Source organism: Syngnathus typhle, linkage group LG8 (genome assembly GCF_033458585.1).
Source record: "Syngnathus typhle isolate RoL2023-S1 ecotype Sweden linkage group LG8, RoL_Styp_1.0, whole genome shotgun sequence".
NCBI classification, from domain to species: domain Eukaryota; kingdom Metazoa; phylum Chordata; class Actinopteri; order Syngnathiformes; family Syngnathidae; genus Syngnathus; species Syngnathus typhle.
Window position 1 is genome coordinate 10,970,452 of NC_083745.1, and position 25,408 is coordinate 10,995,859.

Consider the following 25,408-nt stretch of genomic DNA (forward strand, 5'->3'; position numbering starts at 1 on the left):
TTTAGTTTGGTTACAGATTGACTGACTTTTAGAAATAATGGTTTAAGAGTAGAAAAGTAAGATAAGAGTAGCATTATCTCGCAGAAAACGTCTCCACTGTCGTGTCTCAATCTGTCTAGAAGGCATTAATAAAACAATTAAATAATAAAAAAATTAAAATAAAAAAATTAATAATAATAATAATAATAACAATTCAACTGAGAATATGCAGAACCAAACCACATCATTTTTTCCTCTGACTTTTTACGTGGGGTCTGCTCATACCAATTTTTAACCTCCTAATTGACTTTTAAAATTTTAGTGACCCCACACGGCCGCAAAAATGTAATCAGATGTGCTTGGGGCTCTTACGATACTTATGGAGCACACGCCACTTAAGAGTATCTCCACACACAATCGCGTGAGTCTCCTCCCTCAAATCAGAAATTACATCTATGAAACATTTTTGGTTTGACTTTTCCAAGCATATGAGGAAGGGGGGGAATACGTTTTACCACATCACATGACAAGATTATCTTTAAGAGACATAATCAATCCTTTGCTGACTTTGATTGCGTGTGCAGGCAATCAGGCTGAAATTCAGGCCGCTTCACATCACACCGTAGCTTTGAGCCCGTTCTATTTTCTGGCAAGAACGACGTGATGATTCTCCTCACGCTGCGGCCGCCGTCCTTTGTAATCACAGCCTGTCCTCACGCAGACAACAGCTGGCGAAAAGTGACCCCCTCTGACGTCCTGTAGCAATGTGTGACTAACACCCACGTCATCGCACCGTGCTCCCAGCGTGTCACTTCATTAGGGAGGCTGCCCCCCACATGCCAATGAGATCCAGTCGGGAAGATAGGCCTACAATTCAAGATAACAATGCTCACTTTTGATTGGCAACTGTCAGATATTAGTGGTTGAAACAGTTTTTTCCCCCACTAAAATATTGCAATTTTTTTTAACTCATTCACTGCCAGCCCAGTTTAAATAGTTGTCAATGGCAGTGAACGAGTTAATGTTCTCCGGTGCTTCACATCACCCGATCCCCTTTTCTAAACTTTTCATGTTTTTAAACAAATGATCTGATGGTGCTGGCAGGTGGTGCAATCGTGTTCCTGGGGCAGGACCTCGCTCTAATTTACATGCGCACACACACACACTCATCATCTTGGTGGGCGGGCAGTGGGCGAGATGACTAAGCCAAGGTTGGCCATGTGCTGGAACATAATCCACTGAAAGCCAATCTCCCGCATGCTCACCCACCATGATTTTATCACTCAAACAGTACGCTAACATAAATTGGCGAATAAAGGAAGCACTGATGCTGCTTAAGACTTTGAGGTAAAGCGTAAAAGTTCACTTCAATAAGTGTTGTCATGTCGTTGGCTCGCTAAGGTGTGAAAATAATGGATGAAATTGATGTTTAGTGAAAGAATTAAATTTGTATCTAGACATGACTGGATACTAACACTTCTTTTTCCACTTGAATTGAGTCGTAAAACTCCGACGACTTTCAGCTTTCCCTGAATGACAATTTGTGCTCACCTTTTTGTCAATGTAAAATACCGTTTTTTTCCATGTATAATGCGCAAAATTTAACTAATTTATTGTCCTAAAATCTGGGGTGCGCATTATACATACAAAAAAAAACATTATTATTATTTTTATTTTTTTACCCGGATATGATACGGAGGCCGCCATTACAGATGCGCTTTCTTCTCTGCTGTTCACTTCAAACACGCTCCATACGAACACAATGCTCTCGTATCAGACGCTTGCTCGATCACCTGCTCGTTTGCTGTCACAATGTACCCTACACAAATCCGAAACATTTCTTCGCTATCGAGTTTGCTAGCGCATGCGCAGTGATACTGACCGGCAGAATAACATCCGGTTGTTCCCAAAGATGATCTTTTTTCTGAAATAATTTTACGTTTACGGACTTAAGTAGGAGTCAAAATTTGGGTGCGTATTATACATGGGTACAGGCTTTTTTCCAGCATCGGCATGCCATTTTTAGGGTGCGTATTATACATGGGGGCGCATTATACATGGGAAAAAAAACGGTAAACTGTTGCTTGCACGTGGGAGCCATTAACATTAGTTTTCATTATTTTTATTGGATTTATGATCGCGCAGACTGACATCATGGAACTCCATTCCCTTGGACAGTTGAGTTCATCCGTCATCAAGGTGAGCTTGTTAGCAGTGTCCAAAGTGTCTGGCTGTACATTTGAGGAGTCTCCTCATTGGGCACCAGGGAGCAAATTTACCCCGACCAAGCAGAGTGGAGCATGACAAGGAAGCGAGTGATAGCAAAGCCGAGAAGGGAGGGGGGGGCGAGGGGGGGGGGGGAGCATGGAAACAGAGGTGTGTCGGGAATAGAAAAGCAGCAACGATGCAGTCTATTTTTAGATGCAAGCGGCGGGGGTCCTTACTCCTCAACCGCTCCCTCCTCTCCATCCCTCATTTACCACATTCCTCCTTGGCACGTGCGACAGACGCTCAGGACGGCTGCGAGTGTCCTGAATAGCAAAAAGCAGCTGGATTGCTGGCAGCCTGACATTCGGCCTTTTCACGGACCCGACAAGGACAGCACAAGTGGCTGCTCGGGCGCACGCAAACGCTGAAGGGGCGATGCGGCGCCACTTTGACGTTTGTACTATGAAGCAATGAAGATGATGGACACCTCACAAGCCGTCACTTCCACAATGCTGCTGGTTGACAAAAGTGATGGATGCGGTCAAATGTCCCCTTCATCCCCCAGATACAAGATGGAGCTTCGATTTGATACGTCCGCCTTCTAATTACATTACCACAGATACCGAGATGGCGCTAAAGCAATACTTTTATTTGTAATTGTTTCTGTGAAACAATAAGCAATACCATATAAGGCAACATGTCTTATATGGACCAATTTGTGATTGGCCTGTCATTCCATCAGATTTCAAACAAATGATCCCAGAATTTAATCAAATAATTTTTTTGCGGTCGGCCTTGTCGAGGTGGAATCAGCTGGTAAATATCCTGTCTGTCTTGCATTTTGCACACACACACTTACACGCACCCACACACACACACATGTACGCACACGTGTCAGGCTCCGATGCAGACTACATTGCATACAAGGGAAATGAATACCTTGCGAAATTATACAAAGCCCAATTATTATATTTTTGACCTTGGCTTTTGTTTGCGCCAACTCCGATAAGAATGATTTCAGCACAGTGGGAATAGAAGATGCGATAATTCTGCCAATGTTACCATCCAGGAGTGGCGTGAAGGTTAATTAGGAGATAGCAATCGCTGTTCACAATGTCCAAAGATGACAAATAATGGAGGTGGATTCTCGTTTTGAATTAGTCTATAAAACTATATATGCATACATTAGCAGCAAAGGGTAATGGTCTTCAAAAAATAAAAAGGTAAAACACTGAGCTCGGTATTCAGACGGAAATGGAAACAAATATGACTCAACATGTGAGTCATGATCTTACGCAAATCACGGATGGGCAACTTAAACGATAGAGGGGGCCACATATTTTTTTGTCAGTGCTTTTTAATAAGTGTAGGTCGCTGACAAATTCCAATATTAAATGCAAATGAATTTAAAGCAAACTATCACAGTACCGCCATTTGAAGAAGAGAAAGCAGCAAGAGACTCCTGATGGGGTTGGGCGCGCTGGCAAAGCTGAACTAACAGCGCCGAGCTGTGAGCCTCAGTTGGCTGCTCAGCTACTTTTAACCTGCAAGCTGTGAGTGTTTGTGCACCTCTGATGACTTGAAAGCGCCACAGCTTTATGCAAATCCACTCGCAGAGTGTTTGCCAAACGGCAAAACCGAAATTGTAATGGGACGCCGGGTAGTCATTTTCTCGTGAATTGCATTGTGTCAAATGTACCACGTCAGGGATTGCTTTGGGTGATTAAGTCTTGGTCCTGTCGTCCTTTCAAGGCTCAAACCTGGCTGTCTTGTCGGCATGCTTGTCCCCCACTGTAGTTGTCAAGGCTTTCTTGATCTGTGCGCAACTCTGGTCGCAGAATGGAAAACAATACTTTGAGTTCCTAATAAACCTTTGAGTCATGGACACAGGAGGAGGGAGGGATGACTGTGCTGCAGCAAGGGTCTGAATACATTGCCCCCCCCCCCCCCAAAAAAAAATGCCGCCATCTCTTTGTGAGGATAAAAGCTGACTGGAGTGGCACGCTGCTCCCAATCAAAGCGAGACGAGAGGGGAGGATGGAACTGGTTTGGGGGCGAGGGGGGTCGGGAAGGACACAGCACCAAAGCAGGTTGAGACAAAGTTGGTTTTACAGTGCAGGTGTTAGGGGGAGCATCAAAGAGCTGGAGACGAACCAAACATTAGCGCCGTCGTGGTGAGGCCAAAGGGCTACAAAATAAAAGCAGTGGAAGGAGATGGACAGTCCCACATGAAGAGGGAGGAAAACAACATCCCGGATTCCGGCTGGCAAAATGAAATGCAAAGAAGCCGAGGCGATGCACAAAACGAGATTTTTTTTATTGCTGTTGACTGAGAAGGCTGCAAATAAGATTTGAGCTTTGGCAATGAAGTGAGGCGGCAGAGAAATGTACATAAAGGCGCAGTTGTGATATTGAAGGAACGCGGAACAATTCTGGTTTGCTACTTTTGCAGATATTTTCGACTGGTGTCACAAATCAAGATAGATTTCAGCAAAAAGTCATCCTTATTCAAGTCATCTCACGACTCCCGACAAGACTTTTTCCTAAATGTTGAGCTGGAATGAAACGTCCAGACAAAGGCAAGGAGGTCACAGTCAGCTGCTATCTTAACGTCCAGGCTGCCTTCCACCCATCTATAATCCAAACAGACAAGACTAAAGGCTCCAGCTGTGCCCGACGTACACCGATGGGGGATGGAGGGGGGGGGGGGGCGCTTAGGAGCAGACGGAGCGCCGCTATCTTCGCTAGCGGCTCCAACTGCGATTATATATTTTTGCAAAGAAAAGCCGCTTCATCGCGATCATTTAGGTGTGCTAATGGGATTTATTGCTTGATTCGGATACCTGACGATAAGGAGCAAAACTTTGGATTTAATCGCGGCTAATTGCAACATTACAGAAGCTTTAGCGGTGTGGCCCAGAAAGAAAAACATGATGGGTAGCAGTCATTGTTGTTTTTTTTTGCTTTGTTGCAGATTGGAAGATGAGCCAATCAATAGTACTCTCTTCCAGAGACTCGATGCCTCCTTTAATCACGTCTGGTGCACCTTTGAGTGTCCAATGACGCAGGTAGTGAGCCAATTTTTTTTTTTTCTTGGTACCTACATTGATCATGATAGCGTTTGCAACAATTGCGAGACATTCGTAATGCAGTTCTGCTTACCTTTCAGCGTTGACGTAATGCTAACGTTAAGTACTTCACTTTCATTTTTCGAAAAGTTTTTAAATATTTTGATGGGAAAATACTTTTTGATCATTTCAGTTGTATGTAGGTGTCCACTACCCAAGCATTTCATTTATTATTCATTATTTCCTCCATCTTTATCATGGTTAGATTTATTCGACACCAACATGGATGCTGAATGTTAAGATGTTAATTAGCTGCCTTTGATTAAAGCTTAACACGGTGCGCGATTTGAATGTATTGTCTCGCCACTTCTTCATTATATTCCTCGGAGACATCGCAGTTAAATGCCGTAAACAACGTCGACACGGCCCTGCGGATTATCTGGCGTTGCCGCCACTATTGACTGTAGCAGGCGCGTGCTGTGCCAGCCCTTCTAATTGGTATTTAGTTATTGACCACGGTAAATGTGGACATGATGGATTACCAAGTCATGAGCCAATCGTCCAAGCTGGCGCCGGCGGCGTTCGATAGTTTGCAGTTGACGTCGTAGCCACGCGCGTTTTGCAACACGCAGGGCAGATGTACAAAGATTTCTCTCTGATCTTGTAATTATAGATCAGCCCTCCTCACCCGCCCTTCAGTTTTTTGCTCTGTTTCCAAATCTTCTGATTATAGGTTGAAGGCGGCATTTTGCAGTTTGCAGGGATGAGGCAAAGTTTTCCAAAATGATCTCACGCCGGTGAGGCAATAGGCAGATCAATAGCAGGCACCAATACCTTCGCCTTGCTTGTTAATTCCGTTTATTTCTCGCTTCATTAGTGCGGCTCACCAAGGGAGGGGCAGGGATGATGCTGCAGCTCTCACTGCTTAGCATCAACACCTTCTCCAAAGCAGAGTCGCACTCCTAAAGGAACTTTAGTCGTACGTGTGTTAGCAATACGTCTTCTCCAGGAAGACATATCACATGATTCAGCCCATGGGTAATACAGGCTGACTTTTCGGTGATACGAGCATCTGGCAAGGCGGTGTCTGATAAATAATGTCATCAAACGGACACCGGCAGGAAGAGGCGCTCCCATCAGACAATCACTTAAGGCGAGCGGCGCTGATTAGATTGCACGGGATTTAACGGCAAGGCGTTCTTCGTTGTATCACTCTTGTGGGGCTCCTCCAATGTTCTCTGCCATTTAAAATTTTTCATTTCAGTATGCAACCTGAGATTTTGGATTGGTCGGGAGTCAGCACTCACACGCTCTACGTGTAAAATGATACATATTAATTCAAAAATTAATTAGTTCTTCTGCCTCAATAATCGTATCCCGTTTTGACATCACTGTCAACAATATCGAATCGTTTTCATCGATTCCAATGCCCACATAAATTTTGCTATATTCGTTTTTTAAAGTGGAAATAACCATTGGAAGTCATCAATTTAATTAAAACACCCCAAAAATGCACGTACGGTCGTCAGAGGCGGAAGGTGCGCCATAAAAAAAGAAACAGTCATGTGACACGAACAAGGCCGATAACGTTAAATATTGACGCTGCTAACTTTTACAACGGAAGGCGTGTATGAATCACGGCGGCGCTACTGTGGTAAAAATCGACAGTGATTATGTTAAATGTAAGGTTTTGTGGCATACATGCGACTGCGTCTGCTTAAGTGCTTCGAGGTGGCGCAAAGAGAACAATCGAAATGGCAACGCCAGTACACCCTCATTTGCCGCAAAGGCAGCGTGCCGCCGGGGGAGCGCTTACGTCCAAAGTGATCCGTATTGACACGCACATGAGCGGCAGAATGCAAAACAGTACGCTCTCCTTCATCAACTGAAGAGAATAATGACGGCGTGAAATAGCGGCGCTCGAAACAAAAAGCGCATCGGTGCCGTTGAGGATTGATGGATCCGCGCGGAGACAAAAGCCAAAGCGGCAAACTGGAGAACAATTACTAGATGCCCGTCGGCAGCTGAAATGTAAATATGGGGCGACCAGACGCTCGACAGGCTAATGTTCTGTTTTAGTGCCACGCGGGATTGCCGTTCTGACAATCCTGACATGCTGATGACGAGCTGAAATGAAAACGGGAGAATTGAAGAAGAAAATGAACCTTTAAATGCTGAGCGATGTGATCTTGTGGAATAAAAGAAGCAAGAACGTCATTGGTTCACGTCATTAATTGGCCTAATTTGAAAAGACCTGACAGGTTTCTAACATCAAAAAGGGGTGCGGCTTATGTATTTTTTCAGCCTTTGGTAAAACATTGGTGAGTAATGCTGTATTAAAAAGGTGCCGGCTGATGAGCGTCCATGTTCTGAGTGGTTGAGAATTCGTCTTGTCGGCGGGTCGCAAGAAAAATTCAGCTCCCTCTCTCACGTTCGTCCCACATAACGCTACACGCCGTCATGTCCATGTATGCACCGGGGTATTATTCCTGCCAAGCACACGTGAGCAGGCACACACGTGTGCTTACTTTATCTATCCTTATTTCTATTTTTTTTTCTTTTAAAGTCTTGACATTTGTCACATAGTCACGGTCATTCGGACATGCGCCATTTTACTACTTTTTGCATTAAGCTGATTTATGATCAACAGGTCCTGTAATAGTGTACAATTGACAATTAAGAAAATCCCATGTGACCATTGTTGTAGTAACAAGTGTCTGTGCTATTTCTGGCCGAGGCGTCCTTGAAGGAAAGAGAAATCGCTATGGCACTCATCTGCAAGCAAAGCGGGTCAACACCTCGACTCATCCGTCCTTTTTCATTAGAGGCTAAACGGCGGGAATGGAGCAGCGGACGAGAGCGAGCCCGAGTGAGAAAGAGGAGAGAGAGAAAGGAAGGATACAGCTGCGGTCCTGGTGGAAGCGCTTTTTAACTAGCATCCGCCGTCCTTAACCGGAGAACTCCCCGTGCTCTTGTTATGTAACTCCCAACGGTAACTATTGAGGAGATGAGAGCGAGCTCATATCAACATTTACACGCCGAGTTTATGACATTCATGCACAAGAAGGCAGAGGCCGATAAAAGCATCTCTATTTTTTTTTTATTTCTATATAAAGTGGTCCAGTCATAGCGGGCCGCCGCCTCGACTGGCATCTGGCGTGCGCCCGAGCCCGAACCGCAGCCTTCCCATTGAAGTTTGACCCCAAACCACTCAAGAGGCGGCGTTTTCATCCCGGCTGCCGTGACGGCCTTCTCGCTCTTATGCCGCCCCGTATGTGGGTCAGCAAGTGCACGCCTTCACACAGGTCCAGTCCGAATGAAAAGCCACGACGCGTTTTGAAGAAAAATTCAAAGTGGACAAAGGATGCTTTGTTTCAGCTGAGATGTCATCGCATGATTTTAAGATGTCGAAACAAATCCGGTATTTAACTGTCTTCAAATTATGAATACAAAATAACCATGTTTAGATGGCTGCCTGCTAACAGGGCAAGCACAGATCATTTTATGTGGGCCTCTTCTGAAAAATGTCCTTTTTCATTGCTTGTACAAGTACATAAAAATAGTCGGGTCTCTGGGGTGTCTGCCCCGCCATCTTCCGTGTCATCAAACAGCCAAGTAAATCTTTTGTTATCCGTCCCTTTCTGAAAAGGTGCCAGTGAGCAAGCCATTCGGGATACTAGCCACCTACACACGAGTTTATTCAGCCATGACTTGGCCAGCCAGGCTGGCGAGGATCTGGCCATTTAAAACCACGGCTTGGCTATGGCATCCCAAACACTGGAGCCAAAAGGTAAGCAGAGCTGCCGTGAGTTCTGGCAGATGCCGAGATTAGCGCTAACTAACGGCAATAAATTAAAGTCGGCGTTTCTTGATGTAGCAATGTGAGATTGTCATGAGGAAAGGTTTGACTTAAAATTAGAGAATGATTAAAATCACGCATTTTAAAATAAAGAAAAAGGTGATAGGCCAGTGAGCGATACATGTCAAAGTGTGTAATACGGCAGCTCACACTTCATAACGGAAGCCTCACGTGCGGCCTAAGTGAATTTGCCTTCAGATTTTGACACGTCAGCAAGTGCCAGACTCAAACGGCTCAACCCTTTTTTTGTTATCTTTTTGGGACTAATAAAGTCGAGGCCACTGGGGAGCAGGAGCCTCTCTTGTTGGCAGGGAAGCAATTTCCCAAAATGGATAAAAAGATTGCCATCAAATCAGCGGCGGCGGAGCGCGCTCTCGTACATCTTTTTGTCACATTATAGGTATTAAAATTACAAGTCCGCCTCAAGTTTGAAACATATTATCTTGCGGTTCCAGATATTTCGCTGCCAACGTGATACGCATGCTTCATTTCAAAGTGAGCCTTTCACTTAACGTTATTGCCTTTTGCTTTCGTGTTCACCAACAAAACAAGAACTCGGCCAAGGCGATCAAACGCACCCCCCCACGTAGCAAGGTCGAACATGCGAACGTTGCATCATGAGTTAATTTATCTAATGTGCGAAACCGCGCCGGATTAAATTGTCTCGACACTGCACCGCCCCTCCCTACCCTTTTTTGCCATTCTCCGATAACGCTCACATCCCGCCGGTGTCGTTTGTCCTCCGTCAAGGCAGACTAAAGTGCCTTCTCCCAATATTGTTAACTATGTCAGCTTCTGTACAAACAGTCGGCGCACCTGCGAGGAAAACCTGCGCACACGCGTGCTCTACAAAACCTCGACGTACAGTCAGCTGATGTTGCAATAGAAGCCAGAAATGAGCACTGGCTATGTTGGAAATCGCCAGTTGTGGTTACAAACACACAAAATGGGGTGGGGGAGTGTAGGGTCATCAATATTGGATGCTGCTGTATCAATAATGCATCACAAGCGATAAGGTGAAGATGCATGATACAATATATGCAGGGTGCTGCCCAAATTTATATCGTCTATTACAGATTTTCCCACCCTTTAGCAAAACGAGGTGCATATTTCAGTCAGGGTTAGTAAACAACCACCATCTTTCCTGAAATGATGATGATCTCATCTCAGTTCCTTACTCAGTGTGAAATCTGGGTCACAAAGCTATAATTCCGTTAGAGAAAACGGATGTACACACTGCCCTCTAGTGGAAGAGCAATGAATTGTTCTGCCTGTCAGTATACGTCGCTAGCACGGCTTGATAAGCAAAGATACGATAAATATATAGGATATCATTTGTGGTACCATTTTTTTCGGATTATAAAGTGCACTTAAAATAATTAAATTTTAAAAAAATCCCCAAATAGACCTGTTTGTCTTGTATTTAAATTAACAATGTGTGTACGGTAATTTGGCACATTGAGCACATGTCTTTGATCCTAACACCACAATCAAAATCACAATTAAATCCCGATTAATTTCCCAGCGTAGACCCAAAAAACACAAACCGGATAACTGAAGGTACCTTTCTGTAAACAATCATGTTGGGGGACTCGTCCGTGACCCCGTTGGTCCCCTGTCCGCAGCTATTGGTCTGCGCCATGGTCCGGTAGAAGTCGCTCTTCCACGGTAAAGGTCAGGTGCTCCTGCGATGGACAGAACTGATATTGGAATCGGCTGGAGGGACGACAAAGCCAAAAAGCCGTCTGCCCCTTACCTGACCGAACAGAGGATTATGCCCCGATCGTGTTTAAACATAGTTGACATTTATAGGAGCAGCAAACGTTCGTGCACCTGTTTGCATCCCGCAAAGTCTTGACAAAGATGGGTGGTTTTTTTCTTGTTTTTGTTTTTTCAAAAAAAATATCAGGTCAGCCAAATCTGAATTCTTGCAGGGGGAGGTAAAAGTTCAGGCAGGAAATGTAGTGTCAGGCAAGAAGTCTGCCCTTAGGGTCCATCTGCCTGAAGATGCCTTCAGCATTCACTCCTTGTGCAGCTTTGTATACATTCTAGCAAAGCGGATCAGCACCCAAGTTTCTTAATTCAAACCTTGCGAATGACCACTGCCTACATAATCATAATCTTACTTCCTCGACACCATTTTTTATTCGGACGGGCCTTTGCTGGAATATTGTTGACTCAGAACAGCAAAAATCGTGAAGGAACATGGAAACAGAATATACAAGTGGGCCATTTTCCACATTACTTCTGTTCAGGGTCACGAGAAGCTGTAGGTGACATCGGGCGAAAGGCCACCTACACACTGGATCGGTCGCTAGTCAATCACAGGGCACATCCAGAGACAAGCTTTGGCGCTCACATACGCACCGTCGCTGTGTGAACTGAACCCACGCGGCCTGCGCGGAAGTCACACGAATGCATCACTGTGACCGACCACTGTATAGTCGTTTGATGTTTTCCACTAGTGTTGGAGAGGAGCCCTAAAAATGCTTTGGCCATAGATTAGAGCAAGCGACTAAGCAGATGCAGTGGAAACAGCACACCGTCCCTGGAGGAGGTCCTCCACAATGCAGCTTAGACACAGCAGCCACTCGGGGCTGCACAGGCAAATATTGGAGCGTGCATGTTTCCGCTCCGTCGTCATTGCTGTTATTTATCCGCCGCACGCACGCACGCAACGTGAAATTGTCGCATGCCTTCATGCAACAAAAAAAAAAGGAAAGAAAGCACGAAGCATGCGAGCTGCTCGTGCACGAGGCCGCCTTGTGTGTCTTCGGCAGCACCTTGGACAGCGACCAACAACGCCCCTCATCCGCGCGTAAACACGCAAGACAACGCAACACGCCAGCAAAAAGCAGGCGAAGGCGGTCGTGTGTCTTGTGAGTGCGAGCAGGAGGTGGTGGGCTTACCTGAAAAAACGCGCAGCCCCCCCACCCCAACCCCGAGGCTGGTGGGACCCGTGGATCGGGACGTGCGCGGACGCCGTGGACCCGGGCTGGCCTTGAGCGTTGTCAAGCGGTTTGCTGAGAAAGGCGAGGCGGACTCATCGGCGGCTCCAGGAGGCAGACATTCGGCGGACGACTCGCTCCCCGTCTCGTTCGCTCGCGCTCTCTCTAGCCGACTCTCGCCGCGCTCCTTTCTCCCCGCTATGCTGTGAAGCGAGCGGGCGCGCACCCTCGCGGCGCCGTGGACGCGCATCGATCCGTGACCAATCACGTGCGCGGAATAAGTTGCAGCCTGTTTTGAGGAACGATTAGTTCCTAAATAGAATTGACCTACATCACGTTCACAGAAAGTGATTGCTGGTGGCACACTCATCATAAAGAGCTGTTACAGTGAAGGTGTAGAGAGGCGAAAAACCACTGAGAAAGGCGACACTAGTTTTTTGACTGGGGAGAACCGGCACAAAGGCAGGCACTGGTGTCAGTGTGAGGGTACATTCGAGATCAGTAGCAGACTTTTTGCAAAAGTTTCACAGTTACCGTGTTAAGATTTACGACAAAATGCATGCACATCAACAATAGGAGATTCGAGCTTAAAATGATTAATACGTGATTTGCTATTACTGGGACGTCAGGTGGGCTGTATGAAATTAGCACATTTCTTTCAGTGGTACAAACATTTATTATAAACAATATTTACCCATAATTGCATAGTAATGAGGCGGCTCGGTGACGCGCATGTCCGCCTCACAGTTAGGAGGGTTCGATTCCACCTCCGGCCCTCCCTGTGTAGAGTTTGCATGTTCTCCCCGGGCCCGCGTGGGTTTTCTCCGGGCACTCCGGTTTCCTCCCACATCCCAAAAACATGCTTGGTAGGCCGATTGAGCACTCCAAATTGTCCCTGAGTGCGAGTGCGCATGGTTGTTTGTCTCTGTGTGCCCTGCGATTGGCTGGCAACCGGTTCAGGGTGTCCCCCGCCTACTGCCCGATGACGGCTGGGATAGGCTCCAGCACGCACGCGACCCCCGTGGGGACTAAGCGGTACAGAAAATGGATGGATGTTTAATAATGACTTTTTTCTATATGCTAATGTATGTCTACATTTGTAACTAAATTATTTTTCTCCTTCCTAGACTCAAATCTACCAGTAAATTGCTGTCTAATACAACGCATTGCCTCTTGGGGAAATGAAACCACCCATCCATTGACCTGTGCAAGGTGGGTAGAATTAAATCCACCGCTGCCAGTTCCGTTGTTATATTGTGTCTTGTCAGTATACTGGATATTATTATTTTTACTACAGACTCTAAGAAATCATTCTGTTTTGGTGTCTCATGAAGAGTAATGTTTTCGTTACTACGGCGATCTGGTGGCATCAAGCAAAGTACTACCAACTATTTGTTTGTGTTGCTGCCCTGCGTGTGTTCAAGTTGACCTATATCACATTGATTGAAAGTGGGCGCCGCAATAATTATGAAAGCTAATGTAAATGTCATGTTTTCATTACCATGACGACCAGGACAAAGCTAAAGCATGAAACGAGTTGAGCAGCCACTCAGTATTGACAACTTAGCGGCTGTTTGTTTGTGTTGCTGCTCTGCGTGTGTTTGCATTTATAAATACAAATTGTAATACCGGTCGCTTGAAGGCGTATCCAAATAAAAATAACGCAAAATTGTTGATAGAACTCTGGTTTTAGATTTCCTTCAGTTGTGGAAATGCAGCCATTTGTGCTGTGGCCTGTGACCATACATTTTGCTCAAAAAGCTTCAATTTGAATAATTGAATATCAGATTCCTTCTGCTGTCCTGGCAACAAGAGTCAATGCAACTGCCTTGCTCTGACCAATAACATAGATTATTGATTGACTTTGGTTTAAATGTGCACAAGCGGACTCTCTCATGGTTTTGAACTTTACTTGCAAAATATGGCACATAGTTGTTTTAGTTACTTTATTGTTTTTGGAGGTTCTTATCGGGAAAACTCATCCAAATTGCTTTCCAAATTAACTGTGGTGACAACCACTTTATGAGGGTTATTGAATAATTCCTCATTCATATTCTTTATCAGAATTGGAATCCTCCTAAGAAAGATAGCTCCAATATTTTGCAAAGGAGTCGATTAACTAAGGCTGATTACTCTGACAAAATGTCAATCTGTAATGTGATGTTCTGAATGTGAATCTGTAATGTGTTGTTTTGAGTCCAGTGAATCAGTGTGGTGGAAACAAACAGAAAGTTTCCGCGAAGCAGGCCAGTTGAAGCATGAAAGATTGCAGATGCGACCCCTCTCCCCCGCGAGTACGTGTTCAGCTCTTGTCCTCTGGTCCCCTTTTGCTCTCTATGGACTTGTGCTTTGGGCCAGGTGGACCTGAATATTTAGCTCACCTGACTTCCTCTGTGAGCTTTATTATAGGCACACCAACAAGCAGTTTACATTGTTTGTCGAAATGGGCCACAAGTGGTAGATTGTGATTTTGGTATCAGAAGCTTCAGTGGGGACCTAATTGACTTGACACACTCTCAAGTTGATGAACAACAAATAGAAGCACAATGCTTGACACCAATAGACAGCTAGAGATTGTTCATTTTGACATATTTGCAATGAAATTTTTTGTATTGTTCTCATCGTTTGATTGCACCCTTTTTATATTTGTAAACAACAGGCGTCTTTTGCAACTAGCTTCCGCTTACTTGAGGTGGCTAATAAGCTACAATTAGTCCATTACATTTAATTTATAACTTTAAGGAGGAAATGTTTTTGTAGGAATGGTTTTGTTTAGGGGTGTAACGATTCATCGATACACATCGATTAATCGATATAATGCTCTACGATTTATTGGCATCGATGCTAAACGTAAACATCGATTTATATCGCCGTGTTTGACCTCGGACATTAGACGCGACTTTATTTGGAAATCCAGTTCATTGTTGCTTGCTTCCTCTTTCCGGGAGCAGTGGCGCGGCGGCGTGTTGTGTTGTGAGCAGAGCAGGCACGTGAAAGGGGAGTCGACAACTAGTACGCGGCTCCTGGGCTGGTACTATGGCTAGTGTCCAAAAAGACGAGGAAATTGGCTCCCCTTTAGGCTTCAAGTCATTCTTTGGAAGCACTTTGGATTCCAAAGAAAAGATGACTCAACGGACAAGACACGTGCAGTTTGTAAATCCTGCCATGCGGTGATCAAATATTCAGGGAGCACAAATCCTGCCGCACATTTAAAGAAAAAACACGACATCAAAGTTCAGTGTTAAAATAAGCACTTTGTATACTACAATACTCTTGTAATTTCCTAAATAAAGAGTTTGCAGTACCTTGTTGATTTTGCGTATGAATTGTTATAAATCAGGATATTGTTCTATATTTTTTATTTTAAAAAAATATATATATATGTATCGATCGTAGAGCATTATATCGTGATGCATCGTGAATGAATCACAGCAGGGTTTAAGATATCGGCAAATATCGTATCGTATTTCTTTGTATCGATATGATATCGTATCGCGGATAACCCGCGATTTACACCCCTAGTTTTGTTGCGACTTACTTAACTGTGACGTCATGTCGAAGTGGTTTGTAAAGCGCGGTCCCTTTAAGAGAGGGTTGCCTATCCAACTACATTTCCCACAATGCACTGAGCTCAAACAAAAACGCGGAAACAAAAGATAACCAGTTTAGTCGCAAACATTTAACACCTCGTCATCGTAAAGTAAGCTTATTTGCTCGTTGACACTTGTTGTTTTGACATCACAATCTTCCTCAGACACACTTAAGACTTGCAATGGCTTTGAAAAGAATAAAGAAGGTGAGTTTGTCCCTATCGCTTCTTTGTTTCGTGTATCGTAAAACGATCGCCAGGAAACGTCGACCGAGCCGGTGTTACGCCTTGTTTGCTAGTTAAATATATAAACATTCGAGTGGGTGGATTCCACTTTTATTTATTAAAACAATAACTGAAGTCAGTGTGAATGGGGATGACGTTACAGTCGTAGGATTTCAACGCGAAGAAGCTAAGTTGGGAGCTAACTACAAGTTGGCCTAGTAAAAAGACTTAAGGCGTGTTCACTTTCAATTTGGACTTTTTCTTAATGTTTTATCTACAAATCCATACACCGGGTATTTTGAGGTTAACGAGAGGTTCCACATAGTGGTAGAAAAAAAATCCCCTAAAAATCAGTTACCTTATTTACTTCTTTTTTTTCCCCCCGATATATAGGAATTGTGTGACTTGAAGCGGGACCCTCCTGCCTCATGCTCGGCGGGACCCGTCGGAGAGGACCGTGAGTAGACTGTTTTTTTCCGTCAAAGTTTCATTTTCATTTTTGCTCCTTGACAGACGTGTGTGTTGTAATTTGGGAATGCCCATTTTAAAGCTAATGAGTGCCCCCCTTTACCAAAAACACAAACTCAACAACGCTGGTTCTCAAATAGTGGATGTGTCATTGAATGATGGACCCAAATGTGACAATGTCAAGGCATTACTGAAAAGCTCCTGGATGTTACTTATCGTCCAATCTGATGTAATACCCCTGATCCTATTTACATAGTATCCAGGATTACTGGCCTTGCATGATAACACTGTAGCTCTCTAGCTCAAAAATAACTCTTAATTTCCCATTTGAATAGTTCCAATCCAAATATACTCTAAATGGTGATCACTTGAGTGTCTGTCAACTGTTTTGGACAATTCAGTGCCAGCGTGAGAAGCATTGCGGCCCTTCCACTGTATATTAGATTTTTTTTTGCACAGTAACAGAGGTTCTGTTAGCCTTACTCACACACTCTGGAAAGGAACTTGACTTACAACGCTCTCGTCACTTAATAACCTTTCGTCTTCCCCAGTGTTCCATTGGCAAGCCAGCATCATGGGACCGGTGAGTTTTTTCTAGATTTCTGTGTGTGTTTCCTGCATTTCTTTTTAACAAGCTGCTTCTGGATGTGTAGACAATAGGGCTTTATGTTGACTGGGTAACACCCCATTTTTGTCTTTGATTTTCATTCAACAGCAAATGTTAATGAAAATGTTTGTTTTCCTTTCCATCTCAGAACGACAGCCCGTACAATGGAGGGGTTTTCTTCCTTTCAGTGCATTTCCCCACAGACTATCCCTTTAAACCTCCCAAGGTAGGTTTTTCATCTCGCAGAGTTTGCAACACGTCTTTATTACGTTAGCAATCGAATGCGGGTAGAGACGAACCTCAAATGTCTATCTAACACAATCACTTCCCGGGTTTCAAAGCAATTTTTCCCATGGGAAATAATGGGAAGTGGCTTCCTCTGTGCTGGGGTCAAACTGTCACCATGATAAAGCCTTGATTAAATTTACACTTGCAGGCATCATTTGGAGTTTGTGTGACCTCCAAGTATTGAGTGAATTTGAAAGGTATTTTTCCTGAAATCAAAAACGCTTGCTTTCACAATTGGAAAATTTATGTTGTGAGGTGCCATTGCATTTAATCACCATTTAAAATAATTCCCAGGTCTTAGTAACAAGTGTGTCACATGACCAGGCATTAAAAACAAAACAATTGCCTACTTTACACACCCTCCTATTTTTGTCCTGCTAATGACTGGTGATTAGTATTTGAGAAGGCGTAACATGCAAGTGAGCCCGCCCCACATACCGTTAACTGTGAGGCCTCAACAAGACAACGTAGATTGTGTTTTCCCTCGCCGAGGCAGCACTTCATCATCACCACCAAACTAGCTGTTGCCCAACCTTTTGTATATAAACACTTAAAAAGTCAGTTTAACGTGTGTCCGCTTTTTATGCGGTTGTCTGTCAAACATGTAATCATTTCCTGGTGTCTGTCTTGATTTTCTCCCACAGTTGGCTTTCATGACAAAAATCTATCATCCAAATATAAACAGTAACGGCAGCATTTGCCTGGACATTCTCAGGTCGCAGTGGTCGCCTGCCCTCACTGTATCAAAAGGTATGTTGACATCATTAATTCAGTTCATGACGTTAACTGAGAATTGGTGAATTTCATTTGAGCAGATTCTTTTGGGTATAAATCTAAAACATGGCAACTCAAAAGAGGAATTCATAAATCCAACTTTGAAACAATAAAATAATTATGTGTATTTAGTGTTAATATTCTAATGCCTCTAGTTCAAAAGTGCATCTTAGGTTTGTAGAAATCATCTTGCACGTTGGCCACCTTAATGTTTATTTTGACACAGATCCTCCTTGTGCTCTCTTCCAGTCTTATTATCCATCTGCTCTTTGCTGTGCGATCCCAATCCCGATGACCCCTTAGTCCCTGACATCGCGCACACTTACAAATCCGACAGACAAAAGTAAGTGTGGATGCTGCTTGATTATTGTTGAAGTCACTCCAATGTCTGCCTTTAACAATTTGCATTGTTTCCATCCCTTCTGTCAAGGTACAACGACTTGGCCAAAGAATGGACTCGGAAGTTTGCGATGTAACGGCAAGGCAAGTTTCAGCATCAACATTCCCCTGGAACCTTCAAGGTTAAAAAAAGAAAGAAAAAAAGAAAACCCAGTCGTTTTTCACCACACTGGTTCTAGTTTATGCCGGAAACATTTTGAGGACTCCAGTTGAAATGGCCCAACTGTCTCAACTGTTCAGTTTGTTCTGCTTCACTTCAATTGCAATTTTGATTTTCATAATTCAGATATTAGCAATGAAAATAATACCTCATTTTATTTTACCTTTAAGAGATTTATATTGAATAAAACTATGCTCGTATTACTTTTCATTTAACGCAACTTGAGTTGGTTTTGATTCTGTTGCGGTCACATAAACCTGCACAAGCCACATCACTCCCGCATGCAGGTTATACCTTTTGTGACCACTAGGGGGCGGCCGTCACTTTTTCTGCATGCACCTCCGGGCCTTTGCAAGCTTAGTCTACAGAGCAACATGAAGACAATTTAAATTTCGAGTGAATCGTCACCATGACAAAACGGCTGCAAATAGTACCGCCAAACACGTGAGCGAGAGCGGTGGGTGCGTTTCCCTCCCTGCCAGCATGTTTTGTTTTGCTTGAACTTTGCTGTATTGCTTCCCCTTTCCCCCCTTCACAGGATGCGGATTGTTTCCTGTGCAGGCCAATAAAGCCGTTGCCGGCTGGCTTTGCGTCAAGTACCAAGTAGCTTTCCTGATTGTACACGCTAGCAATGCACAACTACCGTGCGTGTTATGAGTGAGGCCTCATAAAGCCGTAGATGTGAACTAGAATGTGGTCATGAGTACGCTAAATAGCAGGCAGTTGTCAACTTTCTTCACTAGTCATGTCAATGTCCAAGTGTGATGAAACATGGTTGTGGAGGGCAGTACATAGTGTGGAGAAAAAAGTTGAAACATTCCACTAGTGGCCAGAATTGTCCTACTAGCTTGAGGTCGGTTTTGTCTGAGGCAAAACTACTGGTTGGCAAATATGTGCTTCTAATACATCTAGCTAGCGTATCTTTAGTGGTAGTTATAACATGCAGATGTCAACCAGTGCAGAGATTTGCCACAACATGTCCTACTGGTGTGAAAAATCATTGTGAGGACAGATAATGTAGTACACGAACCGTGCTGAATATTAAAGTTATGAAATGCTCAAACTGCTCCATACACTACAGAAAGGGGGAAGGGTGCTGTGGGGGGGGGGGGGGGCATCTGGGAGGAGTCGGAGTGCTGGATGACATGTGAAACTTCTCTTGCAAGACTTTCTCGCTGTGTTGGCTGCAGCCGCTGCACTTAAAGCGCACAGCCTGCAGAGAGAGCAGGGTCTGCCTATTTTTAGCCCCCCCCCCCTCCCCAAGTCAGCGCTCAAATGGGGGGAAATGACGCGGCGTGAAGGTTTCGTGAGGCCCAGCTCCCGAGTGACGGAACACGCGGTCCAGCACAACTCGGTAACTTTTTTTGAGTCCTCCACCGCTGACGAGTAGCGCCGCCATGGCTGCCCAGTGCGACGCTTTGAGCGGATACTTGCAGCAGCAACAGCAGCTGCAGTCGGACCAGGGCTCCAACAGCGAGCGCAGCGCAGACTCCCCTTTGCCGGGCTCCGAGGAGGATCTGAATGGACCCCATCAGCTGCCCGATCCGGAGTGGACGGAAGAGCGCTTCCGAGTGGACCGAAAGAAGCTGGAATTTATGTTGCTAGGTATGTATTTTAAAAAAGTGAAACTGTTGAATACTTTCGCCGCTTTTGTAATTGGCCTTTGTTTAATTTACACCCAAAAGTTGCTCTCGTTACACGTTGAAGCCACGTTAGCGTACACGCGGGATTTGTTTTGATTGGCCAGCCATCATCTGCTCATCACGTGGCAAATCTAATACTGGCCACTCGTAACAGTTGACTTCAAATAGTACTCAAGTATTTGACGTGTTACCCGATAAATGGTACTTGTGAAGTGTTTTGGGTGAAATGTGGTACGTTTGGGTGCTGTTAAACTGAGTTTTTGTGTTGTGTTTTGACGTTTCCGTAATCGTGACGTCATACAAAACTGATCTGGGCGGGTGACGATCAATATATCAACATTGAACAGGTCATGTTTATCAAAAGTTGTTCATGACTACAAGAGTTTCAATTCACTTTTTTTAGGGTCGGTCTGAAAAAGTGTCATGAGTGATTGTGGTATAGGATGTGTTAGAAGTGTTTTGTTTTTTGGGTCCCTGACATTTGTTAATTGTCAAGCTGTTCAATATTTGCGATGGCAGGCAATCAGCATGAACTAATTGTAAATCAGTTTTCCTCCACTGTATCACGTTTCATCATTCACACCTTAGCTATATTACAGTTTCTTGAGTAATCTTTCTGAAATAATAATACTTGCTGTAATGCCCTCACATGTGGGAAAGGAGAGCTGTGCGTTGTTGATGTGTTTTGAGTGCTGGGAGAACGGTAAGACAGACGATGAGCAGTCTCCTGTCAGCCACCGCGTGCACCCCGACACTCACACAATTACTTGTGGATGTTGCATGCGACTCTACCAGGCCCCGCCTCTTAAAGGCACAGTCTGTCATACTAAGTTTAAGTGTGTGACTTTTCTATGCTCAAGCATTATTGCAGCCTTTCCCTGTAAACTGGGTGCTTAAGTGGATGTTTATCTCTGCACACATGTCGTCCCCCGCGTCTGGCGCTGTTGCGCTTGCTCAAGTACATTCCTCAAAGCTCCATGTCATCTCAAACTGTTCCAGGAAAACAACTTAGCTCCAGAGCAGCCCAACATCCAAAGTGTCCCGGACATACCATGCGCCACGTCACGCTGTGCGTGTGTGTGCGAGATGTTTTTGTGTGGCGTGTAAACGGAGCAAGTTGATCGGACGTTCCCTGTTTGTTGGCTGGCCAGCGGCCTCTGTGTCACTCTGGCTGTGACGGAGCATAGAATGCGCTAGAATCCTCTGTCCGCCACTCGCCTCTGATTTATTAGTTGAGCTCTGCGCGCTGCATGGTGTGAACCACAAAGGCTCTTTGACCCTTGACCTCATCCCGCCTCCTGGAATAACACTGGATTGATGCTAGTGTCCGACTGCATGATGGCAAATGTGAGCTGGGCCACACGGGAGGGCTCGGAATGAGTTTGTGTCCGTGTGGTGTCCACTCGCCCTGCCAACAAAGCTGCATCCCAATTGTGGCCTGCAAAACAACATATCCTGCAGAGGATCGAAGACCAAAGTGTATTTTTAGTAGATAGTGCGGCCTTTAATCATATTTTACTAGCATACCATAATACAAGCGGCTACTGAAAATGGATTGCCTTTTTTTTTCCTTTTTTTTTTTTAAAAATCAAAATGGAACAGAATGAAAGTCTGCAATTATATGAGCCATTAGTAGAAGGTGTCGTTTGGAAATGACGCTGCACGGTCATGTCGTCAAGTTTCGGAAAATCAAAACGAGCGTTCAGAGATGATTAGCTGGCGTGACTTCTTAGTGACTCGGAAAGCCCGCGGTTGGCTCTTTTTTTTGGCCCACTTTCTCCAGGAGAAAATGGAAACTATGAATCCAGCAATTCTAGCGCCGTCTTTGGACCTGGCCGACCGAAACGGTAAATAGATTTTTTTTTTTTTTCGGGAAACAGTGAAAACAGAATCTCACACTGGTAGCCATCGGCGTTTACTGTTGTCTTCTTGGCAGCGCCGACTAGAACTCCCAAGTTGTAACAGCTTGGGGAGCTTGACAGCGGCGTGAAAGCCTGAAAGATGGCTTTATGTGGACAAGAAAACCCTGTGTGGTCACCTTTCTGCCTTTTTTCAATCTTCTAAGAGACAAGACGACACCGCGGTGACTGGGAAAGCATTAACATTTACTCCTGGACCGGTTCTCCATTTTGTATTTGGACTCAGGTCTTCCCTTTCCCCTCGTGTTGATGCAGGGCTCCGATGTTCCATTCAGACAGTGGTGACATCATCGCAATTCGTACTTATAAGTCGGTAGTAAAGCTGCAGTCATAATGATGGTAGAATGTTGTAATCATGTGACCATCTACGTATAAGTTTGCTGTGTCAATGAGTTCACTGTTGGCTTAGCCCTCAGCCGGCGTCACAATTTCTTCTGTGGTCCCTTTGCACCAAAATGAGTCTTCATCCTGGTCTTTTTCCCTGGTGCCGAGTAGGATGTTGGACAGGAAGTGCGTGTGTGTTGAGGGGGGAATGCGCTGCGGCCGTGGTCCGCCTTGCCTTTCTACTTGCTTCCTCCTGAAGGTTCAAACAGTGCTCTGTTGTCCTCATGTTTCATAGTAGATGCGAGAACAACTTGGTTGCTATGACGACCCTTATTTTCACTCACGTTGCGTTAAAGAGTCGAGCATCTCTTTCCACAATTGGGGGAGCCCTGCATAGCTGCGTGAGGCCACGCCTCCTCGTAATATTACTCCAACAGGCGCCGCTGTCCAAACAAATCAGCTCCCCGGACAGGTCGCTTTACATTTCCTTCGACAACGTTGCAATAAAAGCAAACACAGGTGTCACTGGTGAAAGGCCTTTTAATGTGAAAGCGGCAGAAGCAGGAAATGACTTTGTTGGAGTTTCACTAACTTCATCTGTTAATTTTTTCAATTTCCTTCTGTAAATGTTGCCGCTGGCTCCCGGCCAGGATTGATTTAATGCTTAAGTTAAGGGTTCAGGCCTTGAAATGACTGTGAACACAATCGTTAATGTGCTATTGGCAACCCCAAAAAATACTTGCTATTTCTCTTTTCAGTAATGTTGAAAAGATTGACAAAAAACATGAAGTCGACAAACATGATTTGCCTTCAAGGGCTGTATTAAACCCCGCTGCCGGACAAATCTGGCCCCCAGGCCTCAAGTTTGACACCTTTGCCATTGCATAGTCTTGACGATTCTCCTTCATAAATGAGCAGGCTTTTCAAGTCCACTTCCAGTAATGAATCTCATTACTATGCGTTTCCGTTTTGGCACTTAATTTAATGTCGGTAAAACGCAGCCGAACCGCAATCCATCCAATTTCTTTAGCGCTTGTCCAAATTAGGGTTGCGGTGGAGCCGGAGTCTATTCTAGCTAACTTTGCGGGGTGCACCCTGGACCGGTCGCCAGTCTTTTGCAGTACCCAGCGTGCAACTGAAGTCCATTTCACAGCAGGGCTCTCTCCACCTTTTCCTTCCTTTCTCGCACCTTTTGGTCCCCACAATTCAACAATTCTATTCAAGCTATATCGCAGCCATGATGAAGCTCTCGGCAGCTGGAATATAATTGAGCTCTGCTTGGTGGAAAAACCTGTAATTCATTACTTAAAAAAAGAAATGGAGTGGGGGGGGGGGAAAAACTGAAGCCCGGGGAGTCTTATTTCAGCTCCCTGACCCATTTCTGTGCTGGCGGAGCTGTAAATGAATATCTGTTATTCCACGGCACTCCAACATCTTTTTCCTCTGCCCTTGTCAGAGTGCAGATTTACATTCTGTCTGGTTTGCGGTTGCAATTCTAGAAATGTTTCTTCGGGGTTTTGGGGCTGGGGGAGCAGAGGTGGGCGGCGGGCAACCCTAACATGCGTGCCACTCGGCGCTTTAAGAACTTTCCGTGTTTGCCTTCTGGAGAAGCTCTGGTTTTGGTTTGGTGTTCTCGCTCTGATCACCCAGCACTGACTTACCCGATTACAGAGATATATATTTTTTAAATTCTTCTGGATCTATTTCTGTGCAGAAAACTGAAATATGATTTGCTTTAACTTGACAGAAATGTCCTTTTCCGCATCTGATTGGACATATTTGACTGTATCAGTAGATAGGGTTGAGCGATCAGATCAGCCAAATAGACTTGAGAAGAAAACTGCGGAGGTGCTTCCAACATGATTAACGTCGATTTCCCAACAATGTCATGTTTACACAGCAACAGTCTTCGAGTGAGGCTTGACTCCCTTTGCTCAGCAGGGGACCCGATACTGGGCTGCAGATACCAGGCACCAGGAATGCGTTGCCTTGTGTAATCGCTTGGCATCGTTTATGAGCGATGATGCGGGAGGAGGCGAGAAGAGAAATCAGCTTGATATCTGGACGTCTCTCGCCGATTCTTGCTCATGTGGTTCAGTTGATGTAGGGGTCACTATCCGACTTTTCTAATGAGTTCAAGAGCTGGTCCAACCAATTCTGGATTCTTTGGTGCTTTTTCTTGATGGTAGCAAAGCATCTTCCACTTAATTGTTGTGACCAATTTAACTTGTCTTGGTGTGTTAAGTCAAGTCAAGTTTATTAAGCATCTCCGGCTAACTTAGCTTAGCATAGCTTGCGCTAGCAACACATCGCAACTGTGATGCGTTCTTTTGAAGTGTGGATATTTTTGGTTACGCTTGGCCTTCTCTCAACCTGAATTTCACCCTTCTCATCAAAGCTGAACTCGTACCCGAGTACAATAATCCACCAGGAAAGAACATCCAAGTTCTGGATGGCGTTAGAAGGTAACGTTAGCTTGATTGTTGCGCGTGGATCATAGCCACAACACTAGAAATCAACACTGTTTACATTCCGCCCGTGTCACAACAGCGGAATCTCCCGGAATTTGTCTCTGTCCGTGAAATAATGGAGAACAGATTGGGCTATCATCTGTCAGCATTTAGGCCTTTGTGCTTTGCATCTCGTCGCTTCTTTATGTGCCGTGATAGATAGACTTACTGGATACGTTCCCTAATTGCTACGGCCGCCGCAAAATGACAAGACGACTGAGGACGTAAACTCGATTTCTTGTCAACGCTCAAATGCTCAGAATTCCCAAACAATCGGCTTCAGACTGTCTGGGAAGAATCTTATTCTTGAGTCGGAGACTTTGAGCACATTCTTGAGCTGATGTCAAAGAATGTATCTTGCCGCATGACCCGATGCTTTATGACAGTTGAAGGGCGTGGCTCTGAGGCACTACAACCACTTTGTTGACTTAATGGCCACA

At 44.8% G+C, this 25,408-nt stretch overlaps 3 protein-coding genes across 5 annotated transcripts in view; 2 read left to right on the forward strand and 1 right to left on the reverse strand.

Annotated features, from left to right (window-relative positions):
* The window catches only part of rgs7a (regulator of G protein signaling 7a), a 28,558-nt gene extending 17,787 nt beyond the window's left edge, over positions 1–10,771 (reverse strand). For both annotated transcript variants that reach the window (XM_061284564.1, XM_061284562.1), the window contains exon 1: positions 10,679–10,771. In XM_061284564.1, coding sequence (XP_061140548.1) covers positions 10,679–10,756 — 78 coding nt within the window. In that variant the 5' untranslated portion in view covers positions 10,757–10,771. The remainder of the gene's footprint in view (positions 1–10,678) is intronic.
* A 4,908-nt stretch (positions 10,772–15,679) lies between these two features.
* Positions 15,680–18,792, forward strand: LOC133157910 (ubiquitin-conjugating enzyme E2 D4-like). The gene is made up of 7 exons (XM_061284568.1): positions 15,680–15,858; positions 16,270–16,333; positions 16,896–16,927; positions 17,100–17,177; positions 17,884–17,989; positions 18,263–18,356; positions 18,444–18,792. The coding sequence occupies exons 1-7, from the start codon at positions 15,835–15,837 to the stop codon at positions 18,487–18,489; spliced, it is 444 nt and encodes a 147-aa protein (XP_061140552.1). The 5' UTR covers positions 15,680–15,834; the 3' UTR covers positions 18,490–18,792.
* A 970-nt stretch (positions 18,793–19,762) lies between these two features.
* Positions 19,763–25,408, forward strand: part of LOC133157902 (protein bicaudal C homolog 1-B-like) — a 33,819-nt gene continuing 28,173 nt past the window's right edge. Inside the window, exon 1 of one of the 2 annotated variants that reach the window (XM_061284545.1) lies at positions 19,763–20,177. In XM_061284545.1, coding sequence (XP_061140529.1) covers positions 19,970–20,177 — 208 coding nt within the window. In that variant the 5' untranslated portion in view covers positions 19,763–19,969. The remainder of the gene's footprint in view (positions 20,178–25,408) is intronic. The other variant, XM_061284544.1, reaches the window with a different exon arrangement.